The sequence below is a fragment of the Helicoverpa zea genome, chromosome 13 (genome assembly GCF_022581195.2).
Source record: "Helicoverpa zea isolate HzStark_Cry1AcR chromosome 13, ilHelZeax1.1, whole genome shotgun sequence".
NCBI classification, from domain to species: Eukaryota; Metazoa; Arthropoda; class Insecta; order Lepidoptera; family Noctuidae; genus Helicoverpa; species Helicoverpa zea.
In genome coordinates, this window is record NC_061464.1 from 1,989,846 (window position 1) to 2,005,557 (window position 15,712).

At 35.9% G+C, this 15,712-nt stretch overlaps 1 protein-coding gene across 1 annotated transcript; it reads right to left on the bottom strand.

The window, feature by feature from the left end:
- Positions 1 to 2,378: 2,378 nt before the first annotated feature.
- LOC124636006 lies at positions 2,379 to 14,041 on the bottom strand. Its single transcript, XM_047171967.1, has 5 exons — positions 13,829 to 14,041; positions 13,597 to 13,717; positions 13,243 to 13,464; positions 12,878 to 13,015; positions 2,379 to 2,927 (listed from the first exon to the last, which is right to left on the bottom strand). The coding sequence occupies exons 1-5, from the start codon at positions 13,927 to 13,929 to the stop codon at positions 2,379 to 2,381; spliced, it is 1,131 nt and encodes a 376-aa protein (XP_047027923.1). The 5' UTR covers positions 13,930 to 14,041.
- Between the last annotated feature and the right edge of the window lie 1,671 nt (positions 14,042 to 15,712).

Below are 15,712 nucleotides of genomic sequence, written 5' to 3' on the forward strand. Positions count from 1 at the left end.
AGGTATACCGGTTGATTCTAATTCTACAGCGGAATGAACGGTTTCGTTCGACTTACTGGACACTGATCGTATTGGATACTCATTTGTATCGTAGTGAACTTCTCTAATATTGTCGGAAAAATCTATAGGACTACAGGTCATAGTTCGACTAGAATCAGATATCGTTACTGTTGATGAACCTTTACTATCTGCACATTCATTTAGATTTTTATCTTCCTTCTCATCAATATTAACTGCTAGAGACTGATTTTCGTCGTCTGTGAGTAAGGCATTGATTTTTATTCTGGACAGAGCGTCTGCATTTGTATTTTGTTTGCCGTTTTTGTGAATTAAATCAAAGTCGTAATCTTGCAAACGTAACCGCCAACGTGTGAGTTTGCTACTAGGGTCTTTAAGAGATTGGAGCCAAGTTAAGGGACGGTGGTCAGTATATATATAGAATTTTCTACCGTACAGATAGGGCCTAAAATGCTTTACTGCCCACACTATAGCGAGCAGTTCACGTTCGATGGTACTATAACGTGATTCTGTATCACTGAGGGTACGACTAGCATACGCAATGGGCTTGTCACTGCCAATCTGTCCTTGTGACAGCACAGCGCCTAGAGCGACATTGGATGCGTCGGTCGTCAGTATAAATGTTTTGTCATAGTCAGGGTATTGTAACAGTGGGGCATGTGTCAGGAGTTCCTTGCATTTGTTAAATGCGTCTATGTATTTCTGGTCAATAAAAATTTTGTTGCGCTTTTTTAAGCAGGCTGTCAATGGTTGAGTAATTTTTGCAAAATCTTTTATAAAACGTCTGTAGTAACCTACAAGTCCAAGAAAGCTCTTAATCTCTGTCGTTGTCTTTGGTAACGGGTAATTCAATACAGCGTTTATTTTGTCGTCATTAGGCTTTAGCCCGTCTTTAGTTATAGTGTGTCCAAGGTAGAGCACTTCTTTGCGTAAAAATTCAGATTTGTCTAATTGAATTTTCATGTTAGTTGTTCTAAGTCGGTCAAATACAATTCTTAATTTATTTATCATTTCGTCAAGGCTATTTCCGTAAATTATTATGTCATCCAAGTATACCATGCAGTGGAGTCCTTGCAGACCACGCAAAATATTATCCATGGTCCGTTGGAAGGTAGCAGGAGCGGTTTTAAGTCCAAACGGCATTCTGAGAAACTCAAAATGGCCATTTTGCGTCGAAAAAGCTGTCTTCTGTCTATCCTTCTCTTCTACTTCTATTTGGTGGTAGCCGCTTGCTAGATCCAATGTGGTGAAGTACACACTCTTTCCTAGTTTGTCGAAAAGGTCATTAATATTAGGTAGGGGGTATTTGTCGTCTATGGTTATGTCATTCAGTCGTCTGTAGTCTATTACCATCCTGTATTTAATTTCACCAGACGCATCCTTCTTTTTAGGGACAAGGTGAACTGGAGCACTCCAAGGGGAATGAGATTCTTGTATAACATTTTCATGAAGTAATTTTTCTACCTGATTATTTATTTCGTTTTGGATGAAAGGTGCCTGTCTATAGGGTTTAATGTATATAGGATCTTCATTTTTGGTACGTATGTGATGTTTAACCTGATTAGTAAACGTAAGGGGGATTTGGTCACAGTAGAATATGTCCTTATATTCCCTACAAAGTGCATAAATTTTCTCACGTTCTTCGCCATTGGTATGATCGAGTCTTAATTTATCTAAATTTTCTTCAAGTAATTTGTCAATTTCTAGAGGAGTATTGGTCGTAGTAAAATTAATGTTGTATTCTGTATTTTCATATGGCGTTACTGTGAAAGGTTGGCAAATAGTCAGTTGTTTTGGGCAATCTGAAGTGTTTTGAATTACTGTAAATGCGTATCCACTATCACAGTTTACTAAAGCACTAGGCATTCGTAGTCCATTTCGAAATTCTTGGTAGTCAAGAATAGCGTCACCTGAATATTGATCTACTGGCAATTTAAATCGTTGTTCTGAACGTGGCTGTACAGTAATTTTATAATTTAAATTATTATTGATTATTGGAATACAAGTGGAATTCGTTTTTAAGATTCGTTCTTTTAGATCAATAATTGCACCTAATTGCTGTAAAAGGTCGTTACCTATAAGCCCGTCATACCGTGGATCTACTTCGTATACATAGAACTTATGCCAATCGTCACTAACAAAGGTAGGTAGAAGAGGAATTTCTATTACTTCATTATGTCTACTAGTAGCATGAGTACTAACCACCTGAAAATTTTCATTACGTATATAGTCGTAAAAATACTCATATGCTTTTGTAGGACTAATGAACGATCTCATACTACCAGTATCTATCATCATTTTTGCGTCTATCTCTTCTACATAAATATACGGTAGCTCTAAATTAGAGTCAAAATTTAATTCTAAGATTTCTTGTCCGTCGAGGCACTCTCCTGAAAATCCAGTGCCTGAATTTCATTTTCTGATTGTAATTCATAGTCAACATGAGTCTCGTCATGATAATTAATTTCATTTGAGTCACCATAATAGTCATCGTCATAGTTAGAGTAATAGTTATTGTAATAAGGCTCATAGTCGTCAGCAGACAATTCATTTAAATTGAAACCTTGTGGTACATTCGATTTAGGTTGGGCTGTTCGCATAGACACATCAGTAGTTTGCGTTTGAGGTTTTAGTATTTGTGGGGTATTAGAATTATTGGGGGATTTGTAACCAAACTGCTGAGGTTGCAACGGTTTATAGCCAAACTGTGGCGGTGGCCTGTATCCTAATTGTTGGGGTGGCCTGTACCCAAATGGTTGAGGTGGCCTATACCCGAATTGTTGAGGTGGCCTGTACCCGAATTGTTGGGGTGGCCTGTACCCAAATTGTTGAGATTGGGGTAAGTACCCAGGCTTGGGGCGTGATGTTAATGCATTTGGTAATTGACCTTGGGGCTGATTGAATTTATTCTGTGGAATACCGAAATTAAATTTAGGTGTGGTAATATTATTTGGCAATAAAGGTTTGTATCCCGCTGGCGTCATTACCAATTTTGATCCGAAACTGCTAGATTGACCGTAAATGCGATTCCTAGTATTATACTGCTCTAAGAAATTAACTTCCTCAAGTACTATACTCAAGGCCGCTTCTAAACTAGAGGGTGCCTTAAGCCTTACAATACGAACCATATTCTCTGGGAGATTGTATAAGAACACATTCAAGGCCGTATTGTTATAAATAATTGTCTTTGCACTCTTCAAATCAGTATCCTCAATCATGTTGACCTTGGACATCAATAATGATCGAACACTTTGGATTCTATTACAAAATTCTAAATAACTTTCACCGGATTTAATTTTTAAGGATTCTAATTCGATATTAATGCACGCTTCGCTACGCGGGTCTCCAAAATGTTGAATAAGTAGATCTTTAAAAGCAGACCATGTCACAATATCTTCACGTTCTGATAAGAGCGCTGCGGCGTCATCTCTCAATCGACTAGTTAAAACATTATAAACGTAAAGATTTTGTTCGTGGCTACCCTTATATCGGTCAAGGACATACTGACACTTTCGCAAATAAAGATTTAACTGTCTTTTATCACCATTATACAAAGGTATTAATTGAATAATTTCTTTGGGTATTTGTTCAATAGTCACTGAAGTCGTCATGTTCACAGAGTAGAGAACGGAACAGATAAAACAATTCGTGAGAGTACAATTGACTATGCTATGAAACACACAAGATAACACAATTCAAACATAACACACGTAAATCAGAAAATAATTAGACGCAAAATGTATGTAATAGTTTAGGTAATAAAATTAAAAATATTAATGTATAAAATATATATATTTTTTTATATTAGGTGTAGAATTACATACACTTTACTTATTACTTTTAATAAAACACATTTATAAAAATATCAATGCAAAGAATACACTTGAGATAACAATTAATTGGCGTCTCTGAAAGTTTAACTACTCTATGTCGGTTCTATTTATAGAACACAATGAGATAAGCCAATAATCTAAATGAACACGTTATAATGAGAGAGGTTTAATCTCAAAATAATGTAGGTATTAAGTATTGGGGGATAGAGGAACATGGATTGGCGAAAAAATCACTCACCAGCCAGCTGCTACTCTCATCCTTGGTATTCCTTTGTTTGCCCACACGCACCAAGAGTAATTTATTTGGTTCGTCGGATTTCACTCGTCCTTAAATTCCCACAGCTATCGTGCAGCTCGTCCTCGAGACACGCGACGAATTTAAAACCGCGAAGAATTTAGGAATATAACAGCGAAATCCTACCGGCTGCGCCACTCTTGTTTCCGGAGCGGGGAAACTATTGAAATTACTAAGTATTACTACTAAGGAATTTCGGGAGACAAATTAAAAGCGTGTTACCGATTCTGAGGTACTTTTAATTGTAAAAAAACTAATCTACTGTCTGACCCATCTCGGCGCGACATCTCCGGTGGGGCGACTTATCTACCTAAGTTCTTAAAATTATAGTCAGCACATTATACATGTGTGCGTACAGACTTAATCTAGGGCCGAAGGCTGGGTGGTCACCATAGCTCTCTAGTAAACAAAAACAAAAAAAGTTTCAAAAATAAATAACTACACTATTGTAATCTTCTTATTATTTGATCTCTTATCTCTTAATATTCGACCTCTAATTAAATCTGTTGTGGCCTCACTTTCTATGTAGCTGTTTTGATTAGATTCACCACCACTTATACCTGGTAATTCTGGATCTAGAAATAATTTTAAGAAAAAATATTATGAGCTTAATTTTCATGATAGAAAACATTAAAGTTAACTAATAATGCCAACCCAGAATGACTTCCTTTGTGTCTTCTACTCCAAAATTAATCATTATATTATGTAGCACTGAGCATGCCAGAATTATGCGAGAGCATTTAAGTGGCTTGTAATGTAATACTCAATCCTTGTGACACAAGGATTGAGTATAAAACATAACATAAAACGCCATCGATTTTTAAGCCTTGATTTTTATTTTCAATGACTACTCTAGCTCTCATATGCTTTTCAGTATAGTTGGCTTCTGGAGTATCAGGACTAGCATTGGATATCAGAGTCATTAGCCATGAGCGTTGGGAGTAACCAGAGTCTCCTAGATACAACATTGGTAGATAAATAAATAAAATATTTATTTGTAATATTAGTAATAATGTGTATAGACTACCGATTTCCCTTCATACTTTTCAGGCTTAGGACTGGCAACCTATGACGTGGGGTTATTTCTAGGAATATTAAGTTGCATTTGTGTGATCTTTTGATTAGTTATTAATTACAGAATTATTTACATGTAAACCTACTTATTTTCAGTTGTTTACAGACGTGTCAACAAGATGTGCCTTTTTATAATATAATGAAACAGCAGAGGATATGTGCTTCCGAGCGTGCCACCATTTTAATGGGTCTTCGGTACGCTTTAAAAGCGGCTCATGAAGGTATTTGTCTACTTCGACGATTCCTGCTGCCGTTGGGTTGTCAGGTGTTTGTTTAACCACTTCTTAGTCAAACTCAAACCAAATGGAGTAACTAGGGCCGGGTTCTGGTTGCACTGGCTCTACCGCTGGCGTTGTTGTTGTCCTTGAGGAACTTCATCCAATTCAATTAAGTCTCTCAAAGCCCTATCGAATAATCTAGAGTCCTGGAATCCTTTGTTTTTAAAACTCCTCGATGTTTTTAACCTTATTTATAATTGCGGCTAGGGGCTATATGCTGTAACGCCGACTGGACGCAAAGGTTCAGAGTGTGGGCAAAGCAAGGAATTTGCCGCCAGTCACCCTCTCTTATAGCTGCTGTAATATTGGCAGCGTTATCGCTGGCCATTGCGGTTATTTTATTCTCAATACCCGCATGATATTTTTAAAATATACTGTTAGATTTTCGCTGGTGTGCCGTTCGTTATACTCCACACATCCAAGTTCTGGAATGTAATTTTGTTGTCTCTAATGTAGAGAAAATGTAATGTGCCGTAACAGCTAAACAACTTTGATTGTTGTCTGATGTCCAGCAGTCAGTCGTGAGGCAGGCTGCGTTGGCATTTTCTATTATGTGCCTAACCTTCTCTTCTTGTTTTGTGCACATTTTGGGAATTAACGATTGCGACAGTGTTTTTGTTGTTGGCAGTTTGTACCCTGGATTCAGCATATTTACAAACTTTTTAAATTCTTCGTCCTGCACTATACTGAAGGGATAATCAAAAAATAATCAAACGCAGAAGTTGCTCATCCAAAAGTTCAGCACGCCGAGGCGGCATGGATTTAGTGCTGTGCGCATAATCTCTGGTAGAAGGCTGATGAGAAGGTAACCCAACGGAGGATGGGCTGGGGGCAGGGGCGTTGGACTTGGCAGATTCTGTCGCAGTTGACGTTGGCGCAAGTGTCGCCCACAGAGTACTATAATAAAAAGGTAAAGAGTGCCCTCTATCGTGACTTTTAACCAAGACATGTTTGAAGCGCCCTCTGCATTTCAGAACAAGAACTACTGATCAATCACACACTCACACACGCACACGTTTACCTACACGCCTATACACACTAATGTAATTGATAATAGATTTATGTGAGCCTTGTATTTCCCAGTACCGAACTATTTTGTTCAAATTTTCTTGCGGAATATTTGTTTTATTATAAAATAAAATCAAATATTCACACCAAGAAAGTAAGAACAAAGTTCGGTACGGGGAAATACGGGCTAAATGCAAAAAAAATGGGTTTTAATTAATAAAACGACTAAGTACTTTAAGTTCATTCTCTTTATTTTCTATTTTTATAATTTTTGTGCTTATTATAATAATTAACAGCAGCTAATTCTATTTCATCATCGCCATCGTATTTTATATTTCCGGACAAAATCCGATTGACAGACCGACACCAACTGTAAATAATTATATTTAATGTTGAGTCGGTAAACATTTTATAAAGTTCGTCTTTGTGACTGGGACATTTAAATAAATTTGTTATTAGCAAGTCTGCTAACGAAGTGATATTTGACTTTAAAAACAATTTGGGCACGTTTTTTTTTCAGAAAAGAAATGGCCATGCTTTGTATTTCTTTAAATAAATATTCAGTTTTTCCACTGGGATAGCAAAGCCAATTCTTTTTTTGGTACTCTTTGGCTGTAATAAAAGAATTGTTTTTATTTGAATTGTTGTCTTATAATGATCGAGAGGGCGCCCCAAGACCAGATGGCGGGACGCAGTGTCGAAAGACTTGAAAGAGTGCCAGGTGTCCGAGAGCGACGTCACGGATAGAGCGAAGTGGAGAAGAAAAATAAGGAAAGCTGACCCCACCACCATGTGGGATGCATAGCAGGAAAGAGAGTTGTCTTATAATTCATTCTTACAATATTTGCAACCTTTGACAACTTTTTTAAGACGAAGTTTGCTTTGACCAGCATCATTTTCATGTTGCTGATCAAAGCAAACTTCATTGTTGAAATGAATTGTGTTTTTTTCTTCAGAAACATTTGGAGTAACTATTTTTTCTTTTAAAAAGAAATCTAAATTTTGAAGGCATTCATTAAAATCCTCCTCGCAATTACCTCTCCCCGAGTGAGGAGAGCTATAATTATTCAAAAGAAGCGCTTTAAACGCTCCTTCAAAACTTACTGTATTAGGCGCTATATTTCTTACTCCATAACTCCTAATGTTTCCAAAGAAATTTTCTAAAGGGTCTTGATTAAAGTTTCTGGTCATCATAGCATCGAGTCTATAATTACAAGACAACACTTGCCAAAGAAGTTCCATACCCTCTATCGTTTTAATCAAATTCGTAACAGACGGCACCACTTTCTCAACCAATCGGACTTTGTTCCCAACAGTAACTTTTTTGATAAATTTAACTGTCTTTAAGACAATTTTGGCTTTTTTCCACAGCTCATGATGAGGCGAGTTACGTTTTACAGGTCCTTTAAAAACTTTGCCATTTGGTATGGAGAAACTGTTCACATTCAGAGAGTCAAACAAATCGTCTATTAGAAGGGTCAAGTCAACTAGTTGTCGGCATTCTATAGGCAGATCGCCCCTTGCAGTCAAATGTTCAGTCACAACAGCAACACTGTGACTGAACAATTGTGTCGCCGACTTAACCCTCATTTTTTTATTTTTTCAGGATTAATATGCTCTTCTGTGAGCTTATACAAAAGTCTCAGCTCTCCATACGATTGATCGGCATCATACACCATTTTGAAACAGTCCCACTTTATGATTTTCTCCTCATTATTGGTAACATATCTAAGATCCTTTGTTATTAAATTGTTTCTAATGCCTTTTATTAGATGAGGAGTGTCATAAAGTGGGAATACGACGTGACCTTTAAAACGCATCACTTCATGACGCCATTCTTTCTTTACCTTCGCGTAAATAAATTACTTTTGTTTCAGTGACCAATTCTGTTATAGCGCTGACATTAACAGCACTTTGGTCACAAACAGTGTTTAAAATTATGAGACCACATTTAAAACATTGTTCGATTACAGCTTTTAATTTTGTTTTTAACTCGATTTTACTTAAGCAATTTGTAAAATAATATGCAATTGGCTGCTTATAATTATTTTTCACTGCCTTCACCATAAAGACCAGCACGTGGTCAGCGAATACTTCCTTAGAGTCCGAAGTATAACCTTCTAACTTATCTTTTTGGGCTGAATAAAAAATTTGCGGCGTGATTGACATTTCATCAAATATTAGACTACACAGCCTATCTGGGATCTGTTTTTTTAGCAAAGTTTTATTTATTTTTTCAAAAATTATATTATTAATGCCAGGTGCTAATTTAATTTGACTCAGTAGTCTTTTCATGGCTTTGCATGAAGGGAGAGCAAAATATTTATATAACAGCCTGTAGCACTTAGGGCTTTTTTTATATAAAGATAAACTTAGGATTTTCTCCTCAATTGTAAACCGTCTTCCTTTTGGTTTATATTTAGCTTGTTGCTGCATATGTACAAACAACTGAGCTGGTTTAGTCATATGTTGTATGACTTGTTTAAATATGATATTTTGTGACAACTTTTGTGCATTACTCAGTCGTTCCTTATACAGCTGGTCCCTTTTGCGCAAAACACTTATCTCCGTTTGCAGATACTTAATTTTCTTCTGGAATGGTCGTACTAAATTCGATCTGGTGTGGAAGGATCTTCCAGAAGCAACTGAAAATAAACAAATTGACACAATTACCAAATATGGTTCTCAATATTTCGGAGTATTATTAAAGAATTACTTGAATTCAGTAATAAATTAATAATATAATTATAATTTACCTGTGCTTTTACATCCGAGTGTACATCGGTGCGGCATTGTTGCAATGATGAGCAGACCACACACAGCAACACAAAAGCGTCCTTAGCGCGAAGTAAAACACAGTTTCTGGAAGATTATCTTGTTACCGAAACGGAGGAGTAAACTCGACTCGACGTTTATAACGAAGATATTATCACAAAAACTAGAATTTACACATAAAACAACCGCAAAACGTAATCAAGCGTGTACGCAGACTACGGCGACCATTTTACATGTGTCATGTCATTGACACTAAAATTAACTGCTTATACGAAGAGTTTAATATATTTTAATATTAATTTAACTAAAATTAACTAAGTATAAAAATAAAAGATGTGACTTTTAGAATTTTATTACAGAGACATCTATTGCTGATTAGACAAAACAGAACATAAGTTTCACCGTTAAGGAATGAAGATGGCGCTGCTTCATTAATCGTCAAGCTTGATGTAGGCAACTGTCCCCCCCCCCCTGGTGTCGCCTGTGGCCCACAGGCTGTGGGGCCTCAGGTGTCTGCTTCGTTGGCTGCCTGTCAGTAACAAGTATGTCTACCCAGGTAGCCACAATTTCCGGCCGATACGGAGAGAATGTTAGCAAAATATAGGCATTTTGCTTTTTTGGGTTCCACTTCCTCAAAGTGGTTTCAAACTGCACTCCGTTTTCGTGAACCTGACATTTTTTTGTTGTTATTTTTAACATTAACTGGACAAAGGACTTGTCCGAAAATGGTTTTTTATTATTTAAAAATTCCAACCAGAGTAAGTTAAATATATTTGGATAGACATCTCAAAACCCAGTGCTTCTGCATCTATCATACATTTTTAAACACCTCCACTTTTGAGAAAAATCGTATTTTTATTTTAGTGAGAATTTACTTCTAAAACGAACAAACCTTTTTCTAATCATCAAGTTAATAAAGTGAACACACCCAAAAAAAAGTTCTCTTGTCAAAATTGGCACATGAAAAGTGTCATTACTGTCAGTGTCAATCAATATTTGATTTAATCAATGTAAACAAAAACAATAATACGCTTGCTATTGCTGGTTGCATTATTTTTCGACTTGACTGAATGTTCACGAGCAAATTACAATATTTTACTAAGACCTCGACCAACAAAATGTGCATGTTTCAGCATATTACACAAGAGCTTATAATCAGCCGGAGATAATGAGTAATACTATAACTTATTACTATACTTATAAGACGACCCACCGACCCATTGTTCAAATCATCATCCTCCAAGCCTTTTCCCAATCGTGTTGGGGTCGGCTTCCAGTCTAACCGGATTCAGCTGAGTACCAGTGCTTTACAAGAAGCGACTGTCTATCTGACCTCCACAACCCAGTTACCCGGGCAACCCGATACCCCTTGGTTAGACTGGTGTCAGACTTACTGGCTTCTGACTACCCGTAACGACTGCCAAGGATGTTCAATGACAGCCGGGACCTACAGTTTAACGTGCCATCCGAAACACGGCCAATGGTGTCCAAGATATACTTAGAAAGTACATACAAACTTAGAAAAGTTGCATTGGTACTTGCCTGACCTGGGATCGAACCCATTGTTCAAATACATAGGATAAGAAATTATCCTATTTCTTTTATTGACGGGGAATCGAGATCAGAAGCCGATGAAAAGTCTTTCAACATTATGCTATTTAAAAACGGATTAATATCAGAATATCAAGCTATAATTAGACGCTAATGTACAGGTTTTGTAATGAATAAAACTTAGGTTTTTAAATAGTATTTATTTATTGATTTTCTTCATTTTCAACGTCTTCTCTTATTAAAATACTGTCGAGAAACTGCGCAGGTGGAGATATATTATTTTGATGCCGAGCCCATCCAAGATACCAGACTATTGTCATCACATGAGCACAGCTTCCAACAGTTCTTTTTCCAATTATGCAACTACAATAATAATCAGAAATGCAGTTTTGCCAATTAGTCTCTGCCACTTTCAATAAAATATATGTGTAATACACTCGACTACTAATGTGGCGTGACTTTATTCGTCCTCTGATTAATACTGTCTCATGTGATGACGAAATGCCTGAAATATTTATCAATTGTACATCTTCACTTACTTCTACAGTAAAAGTACCATTTGGCCGAATATGTTCCCCATAATAAGAGTGTGCCTGTTTAATTTGATAAATACCCAAACTAAATAAAACTAAATCTGACATCTCCATGATGGGGAACACATTCAGCTGTGGCATTTGAGCATTTATATGGACGAAACTGGCTCGGCGTCTATTAAGCTGATGCCTAATCACATGGTTAGCTAAATAGTTTTCCATGTTCATTCTCTGATTAGCTCTTTCCAGTATATTTTGAGCATCAGGATGGTCAGTCAAAACAGGATGAAAATGGTTTAAAATAGCTCCTGCAATTTTGAAGTCATTCATTAGGTTTTGAGACCCTATATTAAAATATTTATTTCGAAATATTTTGAAATCCCGTTTAAACCGACCATTTACAACTTCTACAACCCACCTGCACAGTGTCACTAGCCGTGATTTGTTGGCTTTTTCAGTCGATAATTGAGTTTCCCCTTCGCTTAGGGTCTCAGGTTTACAAACAGTATATCCCAAAGATGTCAATAATGGGATAGAGTCTCTAAAACCACGGTCGAGAATAAAAACATCATTCTGTCTAAAATATTGCCTTAACTCCGAATTTTCATTTTCGAACAACAGTCGCATAATTGTAGCGTCTGATGTTGTGGCTGCGTATGGGCCAAATATGTCTATAATGTGGCCATCAGTGGCCACCAGTAAAAAGGGTTTTACAAGATTTGCAAACTTGTGTAAGCTATATGTTTTTTTTTGGAACAGATAGTTAGATGATTTCTGTAAATATATGTATGTCCCATCGCAAATAATTATGGGGTTATTTTCTGCTGTTCCAAAAAGACCCTGTGGGATTAAAAGGTTTCTACTGGACAGGCTTGTTCGAGGAATATGATTTACACCTAAATGTCTAGGTACATAAAATTCGTTCAAGCAGTGACGTGCCTTTTTCATATAACTGCATGCCACCGATTTATTCATGCTCATTAATGATGCAATTCGTCTAATTGGCTCCCCAGTTCTTATTTTCATGAGGTACAATCCTAAAGCTGTTTTAGGTTTTTTACATATATTTGACAATTCACTTGTAATACAGCTCAGTAGTGCTAAAAAGTTCAATACAGTTAAGCCTGTCCAATAACGACAAATATGGTTGTTCATATTTTCAACATTTTCAAAATCAATAATGTTTACTGTTTTTTTTCTTAATAAATCTAGCATTTCTACTATATGACTTTGAGTAAACTGCGTTGTAAACTGATATTCAGTCAACAGTTCCCAATTATATACACTTGCATGTTCTTCACATACTCGGGCATTAGGTGAGACATACAATTTGTAGTCAATTAATATTTGTTTCTTAATGTAAATAGGAACTCTTAGACGTTCCGAGTTTGTACAATCGGGAACAAAACAATGGTTAGATGAATTTGGAGTTCGACTGTAACCTTCTAGTTCAACAAGTACATTGTCATTTTGAACTATGTCCATATCAATTTCCGAACTGAATGTACTTACAGGTGCTACTACAGAGCTGGACCTACTTTCTGCATTGTCACTAGTTTCTTGGGACTCTCTTGGTGGTTCAATGACTTGTAGAATATTGCTGTGGGCCCTTTGCCAACAGGCATTACATGCTCGACCATTTGGTGGAATCTGAAATAAAGCTTTCAATAAATGTGTGTTCTGGTAAACAGCAGTACAAATAAAGTGTAAATCTTCTTCTTATATATAAAAATGGATTGCTGTTCGTTAGTCTCACTAAAACTCGAGAATGGCTGGACCAATTTGGCTTATTTTGGTTTTAAAATGTTCGTAGAGGTCCAGGGAAGGTTTAAATGATTCGAAGTTTGTTGGGTCAGCTAGTATTTAATATATTTTACCTGTCGGGGGCTGATGATGCCAGCTACATAAGCCCGCTCAGGATGATCATCCGTTAAGGGACGAGAACGTCTGCCCGTTCTTCTTGAAATGGATATACCACACCAAACACAAACTGATTGATGACCTAGCTGTCGACCACCAATATTATTCTCATTTCTGTTGTTCAGTTCCGTGAGTATAAGGTTCATGCATTCTTGGCAAATGCGATCTCCATCAGTTACCTATGAACAAACCAATATGTTAGGTTAGACATACACACTATCATTCTTATGCATGTTCTTTGAGCAAACAATGCTTTTTAATCTTTTTCAACATAAATCCCTAATAAAGTAGGTAAGTTAAAAATACATTACCTGCCGAGTAATCCATTCTTCAAGTATTGAGACTATTTCAGGACTCATGCTTAAAGCATCATAGTCATACTGCTGATTAGCATGTATACCTATGTTACAATTCACGCAGAGAGCCATTATACTGTAACAATAAATAAAAGCAGAACATAAAGTTAATGATTGAAAACTATAAGGCACTTATTAAAAGAAAAAGTGGAAATAAATCCCTTATTGAATAAAGAACAGTACTTACATTCGGGGTAATCCGAAAGCCGAAGTCTTAATCACGTGCAATATCAAATAACCGGTACGAAAAAGCAAAGTCGTCAGAGTTATAAGTTCATAAATAATCATGTGCAAGTAGAAGAATCCGTAAAATCAGAAAAATCAGCAAAGCACAATAATAACAATAAAGTACGAGCGAACCAATGGCGCGATCGAACGATACTGTGACATTCCAAGTCAATAGGGGTGTTATATGAAATCAATTAATTGAAGAATCGATTTTTCTAGGCAGAAAAATCGATTTATCAATCGATTTATTATACAAAATCAAATGTTGATTGTCTAGGACATTCTTTATGTTGTATTATGTATTTCTAATTAAAAATACATTTGGAAAATAAATGTCTTCTTGTCAGTGGCAATAAAATAATTGTTATTATCGAACTCTCGCATCACAAGAATTTCAATCCGAGATAACTTTGAAGCTTGTCCTAAGTTAGCACATCTCTAACGCCAGTGACGGATGAATGTCAAATACATTAAGACATTGACACTGAGTGGCGGAGCTTTTTTTAAGGGCTGCCAACAACAAATAAAATAGTAATAACATCAATTATTATTTTATCGTTTTTCTCTTAAATGGGGGGTTTTAAAAATATTATTTCAGTAGTTCCAAGTTCCGTATTTTTGTCATATTTACTTGAGCAGAGTTTGATGCTGGTTGGATTTTTCTCGGAATAAAAAACCAACGTCCATACAAAAAGCGGACAACTCCTTTATTTACACTTAAACTAAAGTACAATTAGTCCAATAAAAAAGTTTAGTAAAATAAAATTATTAACACTGATTGTCGATGCAACGAGAACAAAACAATAGGTACTTATCCTATCGCTTCACTTATTCCCGATCCCGTACGATAACGCACGGACACGGACACAGGTCAGCCTTGAATTAAAGAAATATTGAATTTAATTTTGTAAATCGCAAAAACATATACACACTAAGGTCATGTGTCCAACAATGAAACACTAAAAATTCATAGTCTCATACACCTTTTGTTACTACAGATACAACTCTAGTTTTTTGCAGGTATATAGGAAATTTCATTGGGTACCGGATGTCGTTGATGGTTTTTTTTAATTAAATTGTAATCAATCAGCAAAAAAGAAAATCTTTAAAATGTGGGGTACACAATGAAACACTACAAATTCAACAATGAAACATAATATTGAATAATGGCTGTCTCATTCTTTGTGGAACATAATGAGTAGGTGAATGTCAAAAAATACTTGAGTTCAATCTAAAACGGTTCTATTCCTAATTTCACTTTATAAAGACTCGTCACATTACTTATAATAGGTAATAACGACACTTAATAAAAACATATGAAAAAGTAACTACAACTTACTGGCTATATTTATGGCACTCATTAATTAAACTCTAGCCCTTTCAGACCGGAATTATTTTTTTTTTCTCAATCAATCTAAAAAAAAATCCTGTATCTAGAGTGGGCCACAAGAAATAAAGAAAAAATAAAGAAAAAATTCCAGGCAGTCGACTTTTCAAGAAAAATCAGTTTTTCTTTTTGTGCACAAATGTGCACATCCGTCCTATGTGATGATAAAAGTAGTATATTAGGATTTACTTGGAACAATAAAATGTAGTCAGTGTTTGAGTTTTTTTATTAGAAATTTTTAATTGTTTTTGTGAAAATAATTAGACAAAATATTATCATTAAAAATTAACAAAAAAAAACATAAGATCAGGTATGTACTTCTTTGGAGTCGATACAGAAATCAGTCTTCTACAATCAAATAGTGTTTTTTTTTGTTTACGTATGAAATGCTAGGAAACAATTTTTGTCTTTGGTGAGACACAAGTGAATTTTGCATTTGATGCATTTTATTCGGGT